Consider the following 13,181-nt stretch of genomic DNA (forward strand, 5'->3'; position numbering starts at 1 on the left):
TTTCTGAGATTTCCACCATTTCCTGCCTGAGGGCAGCGGTGTGATGGCACAATTTATAGCGAACCACATCATCATGCCCCTGCCCCACCCACTTTACTTGTGAATTGGTGGGCTGCAGTAGGGTGCCCACTGTCCCCCAAAGTGGCAATTCTTTAATGTGCATTTGGTGCCCATGGGTCATGGGGTATCCGGATAAAAGATCAACAGTGTTTTTCAAGATTGGGTTTATGGTTAGGGTTAGGCATTTGGGGGACAGTTAGGGTTGGGGACTAGGGGAGGGTTAGGATTAGGTCCAGGTACTTGAGGGAGGGTTGGGGTTAGGCACTGGGGGAAGGTTAGGGTTAAAGTACAAAAAGTTTCCACCATATGTGTGTTGACCAAGTGAACCTGTCGACCTTTTGTACATGTCGAACTGTAGTCCCTGTCGACCTATTGTATGTTGCATGTTAACCCATTGACTGTCAACTTTTGTCGATCTTTTGTACCACACCCTGGTCCTGCGTCACACAATCTACACCAACCAATTTGCCCCTGTGGCTGCCTATGTAGCACCCCCTTTCACTATACTAGTCTGATGGCTACATATATTAGTAATATATGCGAATTGATGGCGCTGCATAAAAAGGCAGCAAAGATCGTGGTACTGTTCCAGCATGCACCACTCTTCCAAATGTATCATCAGAAAGATAGCACGGCAGAAACATATATGGGGGAGCTCTCACATGTGTCCCTCCAGACATTAAAATGCCTGTGCTCTCCCAAATTTGTAAGTCTCCACAAATGCCAGGAGAATGGGCAAGTAAAGTATCATTCAGGTCCTTTGCATCTCAAGTTTTGTTGTTAAACAGGCCAAATATTCCCATTCTGCTTTTGCTTCACAGTTGTGCAGAATGCCATTGTGCACTCTATTAGTAAATTCACACTTCACAGAATTTATATTGCACAATTGTGCCATATCCCAAATACTTGCATACACTTACTATACAGTGCACTTGCTTAGTGTAATTTGAAAGAACATTGTGGTGAGAAATTAGACAAATACTTTGAGATTGTTTCAGTTTTGTTCCCTTCTCAAAATTTCTTACATTAATGTAAAATCATCCTTCACTTGCCTTAATAAATTATACATACACACAACAAATGTATGGAAAATAATAATTGTATCAAAAAGGGGTATATGCAATTGCCTGCGCAATGCAGGCATCGGCGAGATCCAGGCTAGTCTAATTAATGTTTTAAAGTATTAGGTACAGTAATTGTGGTACTGGCGTGACTATTTTGTACCTAACTCACCGGGGATATTTTAATTTTGAATAAAAATATCCCGGTTAAGTACTATGGGGAACTCGCAGGGACAGCGGTTGCAATAACCAATGTCCCCTGCGAGTTATATTCCCAGCATTTAGGAGAAGTGATGGACTTTCCCGGGGAAGCTGACACTGCGCATAAGCAGAGCATAAGCTTCCAAAACTGGCCTGGGGGCTGCGGGAGAGAGATCGAAAGATCTCTCTCCTGTCCCTGGAGCCATCATAGACTTACAGTAGTTTACACCATCTGAAGATGGTGTAAACTACCGGTGCTAAACTTCGAAAAGCTTAGCATTTTGGAGTTTAGTACATAGGGGTCAGATCGTAGTCCCCATTGATAATAATGGGGACTGCGAACAGGAGTGCTAATTAGCACATTGCCGGAGATTTATGTGAAATCTCCTGCATTGTGCTATTACAGTAGTCATTTAAAACATTGAACAGACTCGCCAGTAATCGCCGATGACTGCATTGCGCATGCTGTTACATTTACCCCTTAGACTCTTAGGGGTATATTTACTAAAGTTAGGGTTTTTAGAAGTGGAGATGTTGCCCATAGCAACCAATCAGATTCTACTTAACATTTATCTAGCACCTTCCAGAAGATAATAGCTAGAATCTGATTGGTTGCCATGGGCAACATCTCTACTTCTAAAAACCTGCACTTTAGTAAATATACCCTTTATAATACAAAACAAACTATTAGAGGAATCACCTTTAGCAATGTGACTATAATGTGTTATATAGTTATATTTTTATAGCAAACAGTTATCAGTTAGTGACTATGCGAGTGTACAACTGCAGTTTATCATTTTATAAAACATAATTAAACATAAACAACTGTGTGTATATCTAACAGATCTCACCCAATAAATACTGTTTAGAAAATCTGAAAATGAATACACAATAAAAAAAATGGTTTGTCTTTTAAGCAAGTGACACTAAGGGTATCAGAATTAAAACCTTTAGGTGGAAGGCCAGCATAACTCACAAGCCACCACACTTATTAATAGGCCTGACTCCTCTTTGCAATGTCATGTGTAATGTTAATCCTCATCCTAACTCACACAGTCTCAAATGTCAACTGTCAGTAGCTGCCTGCTCTTCTCCTGTGCACATCTCAGAAAAAGATGGAGAGTTTTGGAGAAAGTAATGTAAGTAAAGATAGACTATTAGAGCCTCCAGGTATAATTGATTCTAATAGTGAGGAAGAGGATGTAAAACCTACTATTAAGCCACGTTTATCTCCACTTCCCAGAAGACGTAGCTCTGTGTCTTCAGATGAAGGAGACCTGGAACCACCAACTACAGTTACAAGAAAGGTCTCCTTTGCAGATGCATTTGGTTTTGACCTGGTATCTGTTAAAGAGTTTGATACATGGGAGATACCAGCTGTATCACAAAACTTGATAATGGACACCATTAAAATTGAGGAATTTTATTTAATACCGAGCTTTATATTACCTCCAGCTGGTGGGATTATGGAAAGACTGTATGCAAAAAAAGTAACACTGGAATCAGTGGATTTCATACCAGGCATAACATCTATGAAAGGAATCATCCGAGTTCTCAATATGTCGTATGAAAAGCAGATTTATGTGAGAATGACACTTGATGACTGGCAAAGCTATCATGATGTATTAGCAGAATATGTTCCTGATTCTACTAGTGGGGAAACAGATCAATTTTTCTTCACAATTTCACTAGTGAGTCCCCATCAAAAAGAGGGAGCAAGTGTGGAATTCTCTATATGCTATGAAACAGCAGTTGGCACATTTTGGGATAACAATGAAGGACATAATTATGTACTAACATGCCAAAAGAAGGAATGTCTTGTGGAGGTCGAAAAGCACTTGGAGGATGTAGCAGAAACAAATAAGAAAAGTTGTTTAAAGCCAGTACCAAGGTAAGTCTGGTATCTTTGTAACATAAAGCAATGTAATCATTGATGCAAAATTCCAATAATTGTTGTACATATATGTGGTCATTTATAACTCTTGTTCATAACAAACATGTAAAGGAATATTGCAGCAAACCTTTATTAAACATAATTTATTTAGTCAGCACATTTAGATATAAACATGTACAGTTAGGTTTTTATTCAATGGTCTAATAACAATACTGTAATTGAGAACAACATGTGATAAAATGAGAGCTATAATAACAAGTAGAAGACTGAAATGTTATTTAGGAAGCACTTTAGAACAACCAACTGTTTCCTTCAAAATAACTATTATAGCTTATGCGTATTTACTGAGCCTCCCCCAAACTTCCCAGAGGGTAGATTAGAATACACCCAGTATTATTTTTATGTTCATTCCAGTTTCATATGACTTTGTGATTTAATTAAAGTATGAATAACTGAGGGGGTCAAGTTGTAAACATCACAAAAGCCTTTTGGCTGATGCTTTAATGCACCTTATATAGTATTAGACAGGCATTGTAAACTCATTATATTAGATGGAGTCACTTACTATTAGAGTAAAAGTGCTCTGCGCAGAGGTATATTGTTCTAGTGATAAAATAACCTAGTGCCATTGCACAGACTGCTCATTCTGAACTTCATTCGCAAATGCTGCAGAACCTATAGACTAAAATCAACAGGCCTGATACTGATTCATACACTTCTATGGCAACGGCAGACTATCTATTTCCTTATACTAATGTAAGAATCTGTTCATATATACGAAAGATATGCATATCTGCATGTGGAAGCCTATCCTGTACACTGTTTTATCTTATTTATCAACTGTCATCATTAATATCTCAACTTGCACCAACCCCCATGCAGGTTGCACATAATCTGCCTGAAACAGGCATCCAATTTCCATCCAGACGTGAGGATTGAGCGCATACGCTGGCATGCACGCCCACAACACTCATATGACACTCTCACAAGACGAAACAGTTCTATACTATCACATGGTCACAGCCCAATTACTGCCTAGAAACAGCAACAGAAAGTGTATTCCATCATCAGTCGGATCATTCTGTACACACTATGGGCAAAATTTACTAAGCGGCGGTTTGACGGCAGGTTCTATTCTATTCTAAACCCCGGCGGTTTGGTGGTTGGTTCTATTCTATTCTAAACCCCGGCGGTTTGGTGGTTGGTTCTATTCTATTCTAAACCCTGGGGGTTTAGTGGTGGTTTTGCAGCAGTTTCTAAATGACAGCCCTGTTCTATTCTATTCTAAAATGTGTTTTGATGGCAGTTTTGCAGCGGTTTTGCAGCGGTTTTGGCCTTAGTAAATCTGCAGATAGCAAAACTGCTGCCAAACCACAGTCAAAACACATTTTAGTATAGAACAGGGCTGTCATTTAGAAACCGCTGCAGAATAGAATAGAACCAGCCGTCAAACCGCCGCTTAGTAAATTTTGCCCTCTCACTCTATCTCAAACTATGCCTTATACAATGCATGCGTAGTCACCAATTTCTTATTTAGTATACTGAAATCTTTGAGATCCGTCCGTATTCCTGCTTGCGCCCGACTCAGAGCCAGGCCCAACATTTCCAATTCAGTCCACTCTTCTTTGGGGAGGTTTGTATTTTAGATTTATGAAAACTGTTAGGAGGAATTCAGCAAATACCCAGTCTCCTTAGAAACTTGAGAGATTCCAGGCACATATGTGGAATGCGAGAAATATTCTGTGGAACAGCTTTGAAAATGTTGCTGTCCTCTACCTACAATTGAGGAGCTACTGTCACAATACAAATCACTATTTTTTTTTGCATTGTTACAATGTGCAACCAGTAAATATGAGCGGATTTTAATGCCAAACATATTAAACAGGAAATTCCACACAGAAGACTTGAGGCCACATGCTGCCAGTGACATGTACATAATTATGTTGCCAAATGCACATAAGCTATTGAGAGAAACAGATTGGAAATAATTGCTCCTCTTGTCATCAGCAAAGTATGTTATGCAGGGTACACACTTGACCGACGGACTTCCCCAATGACCGACCGACAGAGCGGCGGACTGACCAATTTTGGTAAGCATACAACCTGTGGCTCTCCAGCTACTCAAGTCCTAGCATACTCTACCACTGCTCAGCTCGTAAAGCATGCTGGGACTTGTAGTTTCACAATAGCTGGAGAGCCATAGGTTGGCCAGGCCTGGCATACACGCTTACCAATCAGCCGCATAATATGTCTGGCTACAGAAACCAGCTGTGATGCCATTGTCGCTGGTTCCTGTGGCCAACATATGGGTCAGTCGGTCATGTGTACACACAAGCTGATGTGAATAACATGTCTTCCAGATATAGGGCCTGATTTAGCTTGGATCGCAGCTGCTAATGTGCACACAATCAGGGATTTTTGTTTCGTTTTGCGCATGTGTATGCATCAGAGCCACGAACCAGCCACTGCGATCGGGCCTGCGATCGCAGAGCTACGCAGACCCATCGCAGAGTGATTGACAGGAAGTGCCGTTTATGGGTGGTAACGGGGGTGTTGGTCGGCCGAACGCAGGCATGCCAGTGTCTTCACATGCAGTTTCAGGGGCAAGCACAAATTATCCACTGCGATGCCATACGCAGTGTGAGGTCTCATAGTGTGCCTGGCTGTTAGCAATTTCTGAGAAAGGTCAGGGCTTGTGCACGTGTGTGTATGGGTCCGATTGGTACTTGATTGTAACAATGGTTTTGCTATTCTGCTAAGTATTAAGGATGTGCGTATGGTAGAGTGGGCGCCCTTATAGTGCTGAGTTTGCATTGTAATCTCAGTGGTTTGGCTTGCAATTGCAGATGAACTGCGTACACACGCAGTTTTGCGATCAGTAGTGAATCAGGCCCATATCACGTTAACCGTGCTGCACGGACACCAATAGACCAATGTCTATTGATTCATTGGTACTATTGACCCAAACTATCCTTCATAAAGTGTTTCACTATAACAATTTATTAACATATTAATAATGGATAAAATATATATATATATATTTTTTGTAGTATATTTACTGATAGTATGAGGATTTGTCAGAGGGCCTGATTCACTATGGATCGCAACTGTAATCATGGCCAGGGCCGGTTAAGGCTTGTGGGGGCCCTGGGGCAATAAGTTGTGGGGGCCCCCACCAAGCCACATGGAGCCTACCCTCCCTCCCACCACACGGAACCTACCCCCACATGCCCTGATTACTTACCTTCTGGCTCTGTTGTGAATGCAGCAGCACAGTCAGCGCAGAGCAGAGAGCAGAGCAGCTCCTGAAGCCCGACATCAGTGATCAGCATCATGGACATGTTGTGTCACGTGATGCTGATGAGGGGAGTCGGGAGTCGCTCTGCGCTCTATGTTACAGCGCTGACTGTGCTGTTGCATTCAGAACACAGATCAGCGGCAGCTTAGCCCCCATCCGGGACCAGGGCCCACATACACATACTGTATATACACATAAACACATACATACACATAAACACATATATACACATACATACACAAACACATACTGTACATACACATTATATACACAAAAAATTTCATATATACAACATATATACACATAAACACATATATACACAAACACATACATACACATAAACACACACAAACACACACATACACATATATACACACAAACACATACATACACATATATATACACAAACACATACACACAAATAAGCACATACATACACATATATAAACAATAAAACAGTACACATACACTTACATTTTATGCAGCTGCTGATCCCTTCATTAGGCTCCACCCCCTCGTGTTGTAATCCTGCGATTTGCGTGTCACATGGGGGCGGGGCTTACCATAGAGGCTCCACACCCACTTCGGCCACGATAGCTGCAAGGGAAGTTGCTCCATCAGCGTGCTAGTGGTGGGGACCCCTCTGTGTGTGGGGGTCCCGGGACGACCGCCCCTGTCGCCCCCCCTTTATCTGGCCCTGATCATGGCTGCGATTAAGCACGCAGTCTGACTGCAATGATATGCTAATCCATTGCGATCACTATGCCGTTGCAGCACTACATAAGGACATCCACATAAGGATGCAAAACTTCGGAACCATCGGTAACATAGAGTACAATCGGTGCCTCACGCACACTTGCACTAGATCAGACCTTACTCAGAAATTCATCGCACGCAGTGAGTACTCAAGCTACGTATGCCATTGCAGTGGATAATTTATGCACGCCCCTGCAACAGCATTCGAACGCACTGGCACACCTGCATTTCGCTGACCACTCACCCGTCACCACCCCCAAATGGCACTTCCCGTCAATCACTCTGCGATGGGTCTGCGTAGTCTCTGCGATCACAGTCCTGATCGCAATGGCTGGTTTGCGCACTGCAATGCATATGCATGCGCAGAACACAACAATCGGCCGATTGTGTGCATAATCGCAGTTGCGATCCGTAGTGGATCAGGCCCAGAGATGTCACTGCATGCTTGCGTGCTGGGCTTCCTGTGGGCTTCATGAGGAGCAGTGAAATCAGGTTTGAGGTTGTATAAGACACTAAGGGCCTGATTCAGACCCACTCGCGAGCGGCTGTCCGCTCGCAAGTGGGTCGATGTTATGCACTGAGCATGCGCACGACGGAGGGAGCTCCGTCGTGCACATGCGCCAGACGCGACGAGCGAAGGAAAGTCCTTCGCTCGTTGTGTCCGATCAAAGGGGGCGTGCTGTCAATGTTGATTGACAGCACGCCCCCTTTGGTGGGCGTGCCGGGGGCGTGCCTCCCTGCCGGGGGCGTTCCCACGGGAACGCCTCCCGTCAGAAGCCGGCCCACTGACATCACTAGTGATGTCAGTGGGAGTGATTTTGGCTCTGATAGAGCCAAAATCACTCCGGAGCTTGCGGTTGAAAACCTCAACCGCAGGCTCCGGCTCACAATTTCGATGGTCGCGATGGTCTCGACCATCGCGGCCATCAAAAAGCACGCTCGTATAGCCTGTGGGTGGTGACCCACAGCTATACGAGCGTCCAGGAGGACGCTCCATGAAAATGGAGCCCGGCGTGCGCTCTGCTCAGAGCGTACGGCTCTGAATGAGGGCCTAAGGGTTAGAGGGCCTAACCACCCACAGGCTATACGAGCGTGCTTTTTGATGGCCGCGATGGTCGAGACCATCGCGACCATCGAAATTGCGAGCCGGAGCCTGCGGTTGAGGTTTTCAACCGCAAGCTCCGGAGTGATTTTGGCTCTATCAGAGCCAAAATCACTCCCACTGACATCACTAGTGATGTCAGTGGGCCGGCTTCTGACGGGAGGCGTTCCCGTGGGAACGCCCCCGTCAGGGAGGCACGCCCACCAAAGGGGGCGTGCTGTCAATCAACATTGACAGCATGCCCCCTTTGATCGGACACAACGAGCGAAGGACTTTCCTTCGCTCGTCGCGTCTGGCGCATGCGCACGACGGAGCTCCCTCCATCGTGCGCATGCTCAGTGCATAACATCGACCCACTTGCGAGCGGACAGCCGCTCGCGAGTGGGTCTGAATCAGGCCCTAAGGGGTCTATTTACTAAGCAGTGTTAGGAGACAGAGTGAAAAGTGATAAGACAGTGATAAGGTGCCAGCCAGTCAGCTCCCAACTGTCATTTTTCAAACACAGCCTGAGATTGTAGTTGGGAGCTGATTGGCTGGCACCTTATCACTTTTTTTTATCACTTTTCACTCTGTCTCCTAACACAGCGTAGTATTATTATTATTATTATTATCGTTTATTTATATGGCGCCACAAGTGTTCCGCAGCGCCTTACAAGGTACATATCCAAAAAGTGACACAGTAAAATACAATACAATGAAGGACAAGGATAATATACATTGATACATAGGTGGCCATAACACCCACATAAGCAGCAAAGCATAGGCACCAAGTGTTAGGTGTCCTAGTGGTGAGTAAGAGGTAGATGAACATATAGTAAGGAGAAGCACAAGAGGGTGGAGGGCCCTGCTCGCAAGAGCTTACATTCTCAAGGGGAGGGGCAGACAGATGGGTGTGATACAGTTGGGGAAGACAGGGAGGAGGGAGCATGTAGTAGCAAGTTAGGATGAGAGCTGGAAAGCGTTGATGAAGTAGTGGGTCTTGAGAGCCCGTTTGAAGGATTGTAGAGAGGTGGAGAGTCTGATGGGGAGAGGGAGAGAGTTCCAGAGGTGGGGAGCGGCACGGGCAAAGTCTTGGAGGCGGGAGTGGGAGGAAGTAATCAGCTGGCATGAGAGGAGGTGTGCATTTGTTGAACGAAGAGGGCGGACAGGAAAGTGAAGGGAGATGAGGTCAGAGATGTAAATGGGAGAGGAGTGTGTGAGGGCTTTGTAAGTGAGTGTGAGAACCTTGAATTGGGCTCTGAAGGGGAAGGGGAGCCAGTGGAGGGCTTGTAGGAGAGGGGAGGCAGATGTAGAGCGTTTGGAGAGGAAGATAAGCCGTGCAGCAGCATTAAGGATAGACTGGAGAGGAGCGAGATGGGATTTGGGGAGGCCAGATAGGAGAAGGTTACAGTAATCCAATCTTGAGATGACCAGTGAGTGTATTAACGTCTTAGTTGCATCCTGGGTGAGAAAGGGTCTGATCCTGGAAATATTTTTAAGATGGAAATGACAGGACTGTGAGAGGTTCTGGATATGTGGTTTAAAGGAGAGGGAGGAGTCCAGGATAACTCCAAGACAGCGCACTTTGGGGCTAGAGGAGATAGTTGTGCCGTCAATTGATAAAGAAATAGTGGGAGGTGAGGTTATGTGGGAGGGTGGGAAGATGATCATCTCAGTCTTAGACATATTAAGTTTAAGAAATCGCTGGGACATCCAGGAAGATATAGCAGAAAGACAGTTGGAGATCCGAGTGAGGAGAGAGGGAGAGATGTCAGGGGAGGAAAGATAGATCTGAGTGTCGTCAGCATAAAGATGATAATGGAGGTCAAAAGAGCTGATGAGTTCACCTAGAGAGGATGTATAGAGGGAGAAAAGGAGTGGTCCAAGAACAGAACCTTGGGGAACACCTACTGTGAGAGGTAGTAAATAGACCATTTAGGTCTGCACACACAGAGAACCCATTTGTAAAGTGAGTGACAGGTAGTCAGTGTTTTCGGTAGGTAACGGGGGGGGGGGAAGAAAAATGCAGGTGTGTCTTACCATTTAAACAACATTACATGGGTGTGTATAAATTAGCTATTGCGATTACATACACATGTCAGGAGAGCTGCAATGTTTGCGGCTGGTCAGACCTACCACAAGGCCAACATGGCTGCTCAATGTGTGTCGATGTTACCGATATTTATGCAGGTAAGCATTGTCATACAGTATGTATATGAGTAGGCAGCAGTGGGCGTCCTTATACTCGGGTAAGCTTTGGAAGTATTAGCATATTTTTGAAGCTGCGTTCTGTATGATAACGCAGCTGTGATCGCATTAGTGTCCATCTCTAAATCAGACCCTGAGTCAGTAGGTATTTTATCAGTGAGGATTCCCTATATCCACACATACAGTAAGTGTTCTATCATGTGTTTATAGGGTCTGTAGTACAAGATATTAGTACTGCCTCGGTTTATACATCTTGAACAATTATTTAATCAATTAGGTGGTTTTTATCTCTTTCTGTTTTTTGTGTATCAGAATTGTATTCATATATGCGCCAGTTACTTTCACTTCATCATCTGTATAATCTAAGCATGATTATGTATGTATTATGTATACACAGCATGTTTACTGCACCTGTGGTGTTTTAAACCTTAGCTACGTTTAGCCACATTGTGAGCATAGTATATAATTTGGTATAAGAAAGAAGTACACTAGATTTTCATTATTGGCTTACATTTGATGGACCATTTTCTGAATTAAATGGTTACTTCCTTTGTTGATAAAAACTACACATAAATAAAGGGATATTATTTGCACTGTTTTTAATGTTCTAAAATAGATATTTATGTTGTTTTGTGTATAAAATGGTTAGTGAATAATATTGTTAGTTGCTGCTTCAGGCAGCAACATGTCTATGTGTGCTCCTGCAAGTATTGTATTGTTCCTTTTTCATTTCATGAAAGCACTAAAACACCATGCACCAAACACCAGTTATAATACTGTTGAGGTATTCACATACAGGCATTCAAGTGTTGGATATTGGCTACTGCTACTTTGACCAGATGGTGAACAAAGTTTGAACTGAGCTAAAACAGCGATCAGCTAAAACAGTAATTCAAAGAATAAACTTACAGTACAAATCACAACTTTCAGTAGTTATCGTCAAATGTTAAGACTACATCATCTCCTTTAACAACTGTGGCATACTCACATCTGTTTAATGGTAATTCACTGCATGCTGCAGGACATCCACCAACCATCCAAGAAGGGGTACCATATAGTCCACATGGCATATTGTTGCCAAGGTATTTAGGGCCTCATTCAGAGGCGGTCGTTAGATGCAAGCGGTCGCTCTGAATCAAGGCGGCCGCTTGCATCCAGGACGGCCACCTCCTTGTCGATTGTTAAGCTGTGGGTTAACACCCACAGCTCTAACGACCGACCAGGGTGATGGTCACGATGGTCAAGACCATCGTGACCATTGGGGCTTACGACCAGACAGTAGGGTAGAGTCTGGGCACTCGTAAGCCCCAGGGAGCTTCCTGCTCTGGTCGAGCAGGAAGTTCCCCACAGACATCAGCAATGATGTCAGTGGGGCCGCACCCAAATGGCAAGCGTTCCAACTGGAACGCCTCCGTTTGGCCGGGCACGCCCCCGGCCCGCCCAGCAAACGGGGCGAGCTGTCACTCAACATCGGCAGCTCTCCCCGTCTGCTACGAGACCCCTAACGACAGAGTTCCCGCTTTAGCTGGGTCTCGCACATGCGCACGATGGAGCCGGCTCCATCGTGCGCATGCGCTGTGGGGAAACATCAAGTCGGTTGTGAGCGCTCAGTGCTCACGACCGACTCTGCATGAGCTCCATAATCCTTTCATTCTGGAGTATAAAAATATGTAGTTATTGGAGTTCTAAAAGAAGAAAAATATTTTAAAATTTGATTTACTACATATCAGGTATAAAATGAAATGTATGTGTAGAGACCTTTGTGCTGCCCTCTGTTATATTGTGCTTTTAAATGAACTTTTCTACATTTAATGTTTTGGTCTTTTGATTACTACTGTAGGTGACTGCTTTCAGAGGAGCTATGCAGTTCCTAATTGTATCATTGCTCTACTCTGAGCTTACTTTTACGTCCTTCCTATATTCTATTAAGAGCTCCAGTGAACTTTCTGAACATTGCAGCAGGGAGATTTATTTACATAGGGATCAATGGAAATATACATATATAATATATATCCCGATTGTACAATTTTCTACAGCGTTTATGTGAAAAACTTAAACCTTTGTTTTACAATATGCACAGCATGGAATAGCCCTAACACTGCACACTCTCATTCCCTTTAACTCATCTCAACAATCTCACTCCACAAAAAGCTTGTTTTTGCACAACTCCCCCATCATTGAGGTAGAGGATAATAGTATATGCTTTAGCTGTTTTGTGCTTTTTATATCTAGGCAGTGGCATCACTAGAGGGGTGCGGCCAACACTGAGTGGTCTATTTACTAACCAGTGTTAGGAGACAGAGTGAAAAGTGATAAGACGCCAGCCAATCAGCTCCCAACTGTCATCTCACAGGTTGTGTTTGAAAAATGACAGTTGGGAGCTGATAGGCTGGCACCTTATCACTTTCTCATCACTTTTCACTCTGTCTCCTAACACTGCTTAGTAAATAGACCCCTTAGTGACATTATCTGACATAATAGCAGAGCTGCTCTGCTATTTTGGTGTCACCCCCACAGATAGTGTCATCATGCAGCGGTGATGGATGTCGCACGGTACTATCCGGGGAGATAGCTAGGAGCTCCCAGAAAGCTGGGCAAGCCCTAAGCATGATGACACCTGAG

The 13,181-nt window shown here is 44.1% G+C and overlaps 1 protein-coding gene across 1 annotated transcript in view; it reads left to right on the forward strand.

Moving 5' to 3' along the window:
• The first annotated feature begins 2,416 nt into the window (after positions 1-2,416).
• PPP1R3A (protein phosphatase 1 regulatory subunit 3A) overlaps positions 2,417-13,181 on the forward strand; it is an 86,659-nt gene continuing 75,894 nt past the window's right edge. The window contains exon 1 of the mRNA XM_088456299.1: positions 2,417-3,213. Coding sequence (XP_088312425.1) covers positions 2,438-3,213 — 776 coding nt within the window. The 5' untranslated portion in view covers positions 2,417-2,437. The remainder of the gene's footprint in view (positions 3,214-13,181) is intronic.

Source organism: Taudactylus pleione, unplaced genomic scaffold (assembly GCF_031769625.1).
Source record: "Taudactylus pleione unplaced genomic scaffold, aTauple2 ptg000041l, whole genome shotgun sequence".
Lineage (NCBI taxonomy): Eukaryota > Metazoa > Chordata > Amphibia > Anura > Myobatrachidae > Taudactylus > Taudactylus pleione.